At 42.0% G+C, this 8459-nt stretch overlaps 1 protein-coding gene across 2 annotated transcripts; it reads right to left on the bottom strand.

Moving 5' to 3' along the window:
* Positions 1-4706: 4706 nt before the first annotated feature.
* syt15 (synaptotagmin XV) lies at positions 4707-8170 on the bottom strand. Of its 2 annotated transcripts, none has more exons than XM_035800819.2 (7): positions 7959-8170; positions 6674-6860; positions 6044-6165; positions 5649-5938; positions 5400-5567; positions 5188-5296; positions 4707-5095 (listed from the first exon to the last, which is right to left on the bottom strand). In XM_035800819.2, the coding sequence occupies exons 1-7, from the start codon at positions 7963-7965 to the stop codon at positions 4791-4793; spliced, it is 1188 nt and encodes a 395-aa protein (XP_035656712.1). In that variant the 5' UTR covers positions 7966-8170; the 3' UTR covers positions 4707-4790. The 2 variants fall into 2 exon arrangements, with proteins under 2 accessions (XP_035656712.1, XP_035656713.1); XM_035800820.2 differs by having other exon boundaries at positions 6674-6772.
* Between the last annotated feature and the right edge of the window lie 289 nt (positions 8171-8459).

Genomic DNA, 8459 nt, shown 5'->3' with positions numbered 1-8459 from the left:
ATAACATTAACTAATTTGCATAAATGTACTAGCTAGCGAATGAAAATTAATGCAGTGTTTATGATTAAAGGAGTAAGTACATTTTAAAGCGCAAATTTTTCGGCCTGAGGGAATCTGACCACAAGTCAAATATCTCGATGATTCAAAATTCAAAAGGCACGTCTGAGCTATCTTCGTTGCAGGTGCATGGAAACAGTTGTGTATGATGAGAAAAAAATAAGAAACCTGCACACTGCTCTTACAAGTATCACTGCTCTTTATGAAGATGTGAAGCGAATGAAAATTAATGCAGTGTTTATGATTAAAGGAGTAAGTACATTTTAAAGCGCAAATTTTTCGGCCTGAGGGAATCTGACCACAAGTCAAATATCTCGATGATTCAAAATTCAAAAGGCACGTCTGAGCTATCTTCGTTGCAGGTGCATGGAAACAGTTGTGTATGATGAGAAAAAAATAAGAAACCTGCACACTGCTCTTGCAAGTATCACTGCTCTTTATGAAGATGTAGGTATCCGCAACAAAAGCCTTCGTCAGCGATTTTGTGGGTGTTTCTAATTTGCACCCTTATGTCGACATTGCTCCACCCACATCCGTTCAGTGAATCGAATGGGGTTGGAGTAGAGAGAAAGTAAGCAAATATAATAATAATAATAATGTGCATTTCAGAAGTATTCTAATAAAGTGTGTACATAAAACGCATTAAACTAGCCTGTAAAAACACAATGAGGACATCGACCTACCAAGTAAGCTTTCATAAATCATTGGGCACAGCGCAAGAAAAAAACGCCAGAGTAATCTGAAATCAAGTGGTAGCATTAATTCATGTTCACATTTACAACATAACATGCATGGGGATTTCCTCATTAAGACCTATTGGGAATAATGTCTGGAGGGTGAAAATCCAAAAACGTTCTCTTTTGCTCAGATAATTATTTATTTCACCTCCCCTGTCTGATATTTGACTTTCTCTATGCCACAATATCTAAAGGTATACATGTAATGTTTTTCAAATGTACTGTGACTGGATAATCGCTGTCGTTTCTCCTGATTGAACTATGTTCACCAATTCTCTGTTCTGAGAAAACGAGAGGTTTTACCTACATAACACAGCCCACGTGGACATTTAACCATGTAGATAACAGGGGTGGTAGAGCACGTAAAATAATGCTTTTCTTTCCTTACATTAATTACATTTATTACAGTGTTATTTGTCATTATTAGGCCTAAGCATTGAACAAGTTAATTAGAACATAGAACGTAAACCCTGTACGAGTCATGTATCTTGGAGATCTCGGGAAAATGCACTGCAAGTGAAACTATACCTGCGTAACATTTAATTATGTTTCACCATGAAAACAGTTCTCATGGGCACACAAATCCCAAATAATGTAGGCCTATGCCATTGCAAAATCGAATGCTTCTAACCAAAAGAGTCAACTATACACCTACGGTCATACTTGCTGGATGGATTGAATGCACATTGGTGTCTAGCTGTCGACTAGTTCTCTAGTGATATTGTCGACTAACATCACGTGACCTAGTAAAGAAAACAAATATTAACAGAAAATAATGAAGCTAAATAAAGGGTCTACTACTACTGGCAATGGATGGCACTGAGAACACCAGTACCTGCACACACCTGAAAAACAAAGCAATGAGTAACAGCTGACTGAAAAAAACGAACAATGATGAATCAATGGATAAATCTAATGCACTGTAATAAAGGCATAGGCTGTTATTATCAAGGACACGTGGCAAACAAATGGCAAAAAATGAGAAGGTACAAAGGACAATCTATATGTAAAGGAGCCAGGTGAGGCTGAAATTAAGCACTACTGGATGGACAGCCTGCCACATAGAACACAATTATTCACCCAGTGACAGAGAAGTGGGGGTGTTTTTATTTACCACTTCATTTGAAACAAATAGGAGAATGGTCAAATTAGCATTATTAAGAGACCCCTTCGCCCCAAAGTGGGACTTTTGTTGCATTTAGGGGAGCTAAATTCTCATTCAGGGGAGCGGAGCCCCATCTGGCTCCCCACTAAATTCGTTAAACACTGTATAGCCACAAAACATGGTTAAAACAATCATTTTGATATCATGGATGGTCAGTCATCTGAGAGTGATTACATTTCTCTAGGCCCATCCCTCAACTTTATATATAAATAATTACCTAGCAAGTTAAGCATCGATTGTAAAGTTAGCTGGCCAGCTAACTTTAGTACTGGCAAACTAGCTATCTACTACATTTGCACAACACAAAATGTACAATATCCCCATACACCAATACCACAGTGTATGTGTAGAGTGGGTGTGCTGGCAGTGTGTGTGTGTGTGTGTGTGTGTGTGTGTGTCTTTTCACAGTCCATGTTGTTCGATACTATAGTTTGATCTGTTTTTTAAATCAGATTTTACTGCTTCCATGAGTTAGTTGACTGTGTGTTTTCTGGACTCAGGGACTGTGAAGAGACCTCTAGTGGCATGTCATGTGGGGTATGCATGACTGTCTGAGCTGTGTGACAGTCGTTTGAAGAGACATCTCGGTGCTTTCGGCATGTTAATACCTCTCACAAAGACCAGTAATGATGCAGTCAATCCTCTTCTACTTTGAGCCAAGAGAGATTGACCTGCATGTCATTGATGTTAGCTCTCCGTATTCTTATTTTTTATTTTATCTTTATTTAACCAGGCAAGTCAGTTAAGAACAAATTCTTATTTTCAATGACGGCCTAAGAACAGTGGGTTAACTGCCTGTTCAGGGGCAGAACGACAGATTTGTACCTTGTCAGCTCGGGGATTTGAACTTGCAAACCTTTCGGTCCAACGCTCTAACCACTAGGCTACCCTGCCGCCCCATATACATTAAGGGCCACTTAAGGGCCACCAAGCAGTTTAGTCTACTCAACTTTCTCAATTTCCACATTGTTCATACAATATTTAGATCAAATCAAATCAGATTGTATTAGTCACGTGCCGAATACCTTACAGTGAAATGCTTCCTTACGAGTCCTTAACCAAGAATGCAGTTAAAAAAATACAGAGAAGAATAAGAGATAAAAGTAAGACGTAATCAAAGAGCAGCAGTGAAATAACAATAGCGAGACAATATACAGAGGGGTACCGATACAGAGTCAATGTGCAGGGGCACCGGTTATTTGAGGTAGTATGTACAGTATAATTTATTTGATTAAAACACGGGGTCTATATACAGTAGCGGTACATGGATAAAATCACTGGGGAAGCCATAAACAACAGCCATATTACAACCCATGTGTTGTGATAATTGCATTGTTTGCTCTATAACCTGTTAGTTCATATGCCTTGTGACCAGTGATATATAGGCCTACGGCCGAGACAATAAGAGTAATACATTCAACCACACCTTTTTTCATCACAAAACCCGGAGAGCAACTTCTGTCAGGTGAAGTCCACAAAGCATAACCTATTGCATATAACAAACCGTTGCATGGTCAAGTTAATGTGTCCGACATTTTCGGACTACACCTTTACAGTGATTTACCGCAAGTCACAAAGTCACAGTTGAATTCACTCCAAAAATAATAGTCTATTTTTTTTTTTTTTATCAAGGGAGGCCAAATGGGAGGCCAAATGCCTGCCAGCTTCCCGTGCATTCAATGCTAGGGGCTGCAACAATGTCATACTCTTTATGACCAGACATTATCACATAGATGGCCTACACATACAGCGACAGAGGGGCGCTGTTTCGCTCGACTCAGATGCTTTCTCAAGTGAGATACAAATGACGAAAACACAGAGAGACGAAAGATACATTTTTTTATATGCTTTTTTTGTCTCTGTGTGTAGGCCATCTATCTGATGCTGTCTGGTCACAAAGAGTATGACATTGTTGCCGCCCATAGCATTGAATGCACGGGAAGCCAGCAAGCATTTTGCCTCCCTTGATAAAAAAATATATAATAATAGTCAATCAAATTATGATAATGCCCTTTTAATGTAAGAGCTGGGAGAAAGTTTTGGCCTTCCATGGTGACATCACTATGTGGTAAATGAGTTAATAGATCAATAACAGATATTTCAAAATATCTCTGCCAATAACAGATTATTTTCACTTTTCCTCTTCTCAGTCCCAGTCCCACTCCCAGACAGTCCTGGCAAAATTCTTGATTGAGAAATTTCTCTTTGCTAAGTAGCTATTGTTCTTTATTTTTGACCATTTGAATTGAAAACAGTCACAGTAAGATACTTAATTGTTATCCAGAAATGATTTGATATTGAGATAAGTGGCTGCATTGGACCTTTGAACCACAACTATGTGAGAAAATCTGTTCTGTAAATACAAAATAGATATAAATATATAACTTTCTTTTTGTAGGGTTTGTCAAATCATTTATACACACGTGTTCCTGTAAGTGCTGGTCACGTGTGCTCCGTCTCCGGCCTCTAGGTCACCAGGCTGGTCATTATGGTGCACACCGGTCACCATCGTGACGCTCACCTGGACTCCATCACATCCCTGATTACCTTCCCTATATATGTCACTCCCTTTGGTTCCTTCCCCAGGTGTCATTGTTTCTGTTTCTTGTCTGTGTGGTGTTCCTTGTTTTGTATTATGTTTTGTTCATTTATTAATTCATTTATTTAAATTATTCACTCCCTGAACTTGCTTCCCGACTCCCAGCACACTCGTTACAGTGCTCAATTACCACAGAAACAACAAGAAATATGTAGTAAGGAATTGATTTATTGTGAAAGACTTCTGTGAAAATGTTTGACAATTAAATAAATGATCTTGCTGTGTGTGTGTGTTATGTGGGCTTGCCTAGTCCATGCCACTGTTTGACCAGTTCGTTGGGTGTATTGACCATGTCAGTCCAGTGCTGAAGCTGAGGCCCCCTGGCATACATGAATGGCCCCAGCACCACCACACCAACTGGGGTAAGGCCTGATCCAATCAGCTCCAAGGTCAGACTGGTCTGGTCGAGCTGAGAGGGGCGAAGCTTAAAGGTCATCTTGTGGTTGAAGCCAGGGTCAGCTCCACTACTAACCACTGGCGTCCGTCTGGATTTAACTACCCGAGTGTGGATCTGTAGGCTCACCTGGAAACACATGCCTGAAAACCAAATAAACACAATCACACTTGAGAACACACCTGATAACAGAACACACACATGTATGCAGACACACATACTCTTACACACTCACCTGTGTCAGTGTGTATCTGCAGGCTGCGGGCTCTCAGTATGACCACAGTGAGGCGTTGTAGAGACGGACTATAGTTCAGAGACACCTGAATATCACCAAGACCTGAACACTGACAGAGAGAAAAAAAGAGCTACTTACTGCAGGTTGTGTGTGTGTGTGTGTGTGTGTGTGTGTGTGTGTGTGTGTGTGTGTGTGTGTGTGTGTGTGTGTACCTGCATTTCGTCCTTAGTCTCTAGGTCTCTCCAGAGCAGCCTGCCCCCCTCCCCCAGTTCCCCTTCAATAGGGAACAGAACCCTGCCCACCGCATGGTGCCTGCCTCCCTGATCCACACTCAACACGCACACACTGAGAACACTCTCAGATACACACACACCCGATACCTGGAGAGAGAGAGAGAGAGTGGGGGGTGAGTTAGTCTAGTGGGAGTTAAAGGAACCAATTTAGTGTGTTTGTGTGTGTACCTGGAACACAAAGCTGTTGTTGAACTCAGGGTCGCGACCCCTGCATCGGGCCCTGGCCTTGTGTCGGCGACGGTCGTCAGGGAGAAGTCTCAGTTCTGCCAGTGTGTCGTTAATATAGAAACATGTTGGCAAGTTTCTCAGGCGGAGCAGCGAGACATAAAGCTGTTCGTTGTCATGGCGATAGGCCACTGAAAAGCACAGTTGCACAGCACGACCAGGAGGGGGTGACACCTCACTGACATCAGGGACCCAGTACAGACCTGCCCTTACACTACCTACTGGATACCAGCCTAGAGAGGAAGAAGTAGCACAAAGTAGCCCAATTAGTGGGAGTGGGTGATATGCGAGACATACAGACAGTGTTGCTGTCCCCCCCTCCCCTCCTCCTAACCTACTCTCTACTGTGAGAGATCCACGATGGGTGTTGCTGAGGTCCTTCCGTCCCTCTTCCTCCCTCTCCTCGCTCCTGAGAGTTGGTTTAAATCGGGGCGGCAGAAAGAATGGGATCTCATCTGGCCTATCACAGAGAGAGGCACAGAAAATTATCATAACAAATCATCTACAAATAACACAGTGGCTTTGGTCATGTTCCTATGCTCAGACGTTGCCGACGCATCCCAGACCTATTTTAGGTATCAGCTGACCGCTATGTTATAGCAATCTGGTGCCTGACGACACAGTCGACGGTGTGGCACACAACCATTGGTTAACGCATGCAACTTCTGAGCAGGGGAACACGACCATTATCTAACATATTGCTCTCATATTGAACACATATAGATTGTGTTCCCCTGCATGCATCAACTAATGGTTGCGTGCCACGTCATCGACTGTGTCATCGACTGTGTCATCGACTGTGTCATCGACTGACAGATTGATATAACATATGATGTGGTTAGTGGATACTAAAAATACTTATCAAGCGTTGTAAGATCTGGCATGTGTCAGCAACACCTGGGCAGAGGAACACACTCCAACACACACACACACACACACACATTTAGGGGCTGTGACCTGACACTCACCTGTACCTGGGTCTATGATTGGTCAGCAGAATTGGAGTGGTGCACGCTGGGAAAGGAACTATCATGGTGACCATTTCCTGGTATTGTCTTTGGCCGCACCTCCTCCACAGGAAGTAGACAGATACACCAAACAGAAGCAAGAGGAAGAGTCCCAAAGACAGACCAACAGCCAATAACATTGTTGGATCTGAAATACAGTGCCTTCAGAAAGCATTCATACCCCTTTGGGGGGGGTAATGTCACGCCCTGACCTTAGCGATCCTTTAAATTCTCTATTTGGTAGGTCAGGGTGTGACTAGGGTGGGAAATCTATGTTTATATTTCTTTGTTGACCGAGTATGGTTCCCAATCAGAGGCAGCTGTCTATCGTTGTCTCTGATTGGGGTTCATACTTAGGTAGCCCTTTTCCCACCTTCTGTTGTGGGATCTTGTCTTTGTATGTTGCATGTGTTTGCACTCCTAGCTTTACATTCGTTGAGTTGTTTATTGTTTTTGGTGGAACATTTATATTGAAAGAAAATGTACGCCTACCACGCTGCACCTTGGTCATCATTTAACGACGGACGTAACACTGTGACAGAATAATCGGCTGCCAATGACTGGAACGAATTGCAAAAAACTTTGCTGAAGTTGGAGACTTTTTTTCTCCCTCACTTTAAACATCAGCTATGTGAGCAGCTAACCGATCGCTGCAGCTGTACACAGCCCATCTGTTAATAGCCCATTTAATCTACCTACCTCATCCCCATATTGTTTTTATTTACTTTTTTGCTCTTTTGCACACCAGTATTTCTACTTGAACATCTATCACTCCAGTGTTAATTTGCTAAATTGTAATTACTTTGCTACTATGGCCTATTTATTGCCTTACCTCCTCACGCCATTTGCACACACTCTATATATACTTTATTTTCTATTGTGTTATTGACTGTACGTTTGTTTATTCCATGTGTAACTCTGTGTTGTATGTGTCAAACTGCTTTGCTTCATGTTGGCCTGGTCACATTTGTAAATGAGAACTTGTTCTCAACTTGCCTACCTGGTTAAGTAAAGGTTACATTTTAAAAAATGTATACAAAAATAAATCAAGGGGTATGAACACTTTCTGAGTTTTATGTCTGTTTGCCTGTCAATCTCCTCTGCCTGGAAAAATTCTGCACAATAATATAAGTTGTATTCTTCACATGTACAAACAATTATTTCTGAGTAAAAAAGTGAACTTCAGATGAAGTTGAAGGGAAGGAAACAGAGGGTGAATTGGGTTCTCTCCAGTATTTTTACTCACCAGCCATGTCTCTCTCCCTTTGTTTCTTGACCCTTCAGTCATGACACTGTCATTACACTCCACATTATTTCTCTCTTTCAGCTTTGCTCTTTTCCCCTCCTACAGAACCGGAGGTTCAGGTAGGAAGGTAGGAATAAGTTGAATGTAAGTCGAGGTAGTATTCCAGTGTGTTCCTGTACAGAGTTCCAGTCTGGAAACCAGGTGGTATTGAATGTAAGATACAGCTGTTGCCTTCCCACCCCTAGCTTCAGGACTCTGGGCCTCACAGATTCAAGGCCACACAAACGCGCACACGCACGCACACGCACACACACACACACACACACACACACACACACACACACACACACACACACACACACACACACACACACACACACACACACACACACACACACACACACACACACACACACAGAGCCTATATACACACAGGCAACATCATTTTAACCCATTCAGTAAATTCATATACATTTTATTTGGGCCATGGGGAAAATTTTA

Source organism: Oncorhynchus keta, chromosome 24 (genome assembly GCF_023373465.1).
Source record: "Oncorhynchus keta strain PuntledgeMale-10-30-2019 chromosome 24, Oket_V2, whole genome shotgun sequence".
Lineage (NCBI taxonomy): Eukaryota > Metazoa > Chordata > Actinopteri > Salmoniformes > Salmonidae > Oncorhynchus > Oncorhynchus keta.
The sequence above is the reverse complement of the archived record's forward strand: the minus strand, read 5'-3'. Positions and strand labels throughout refer to the sequence as shown.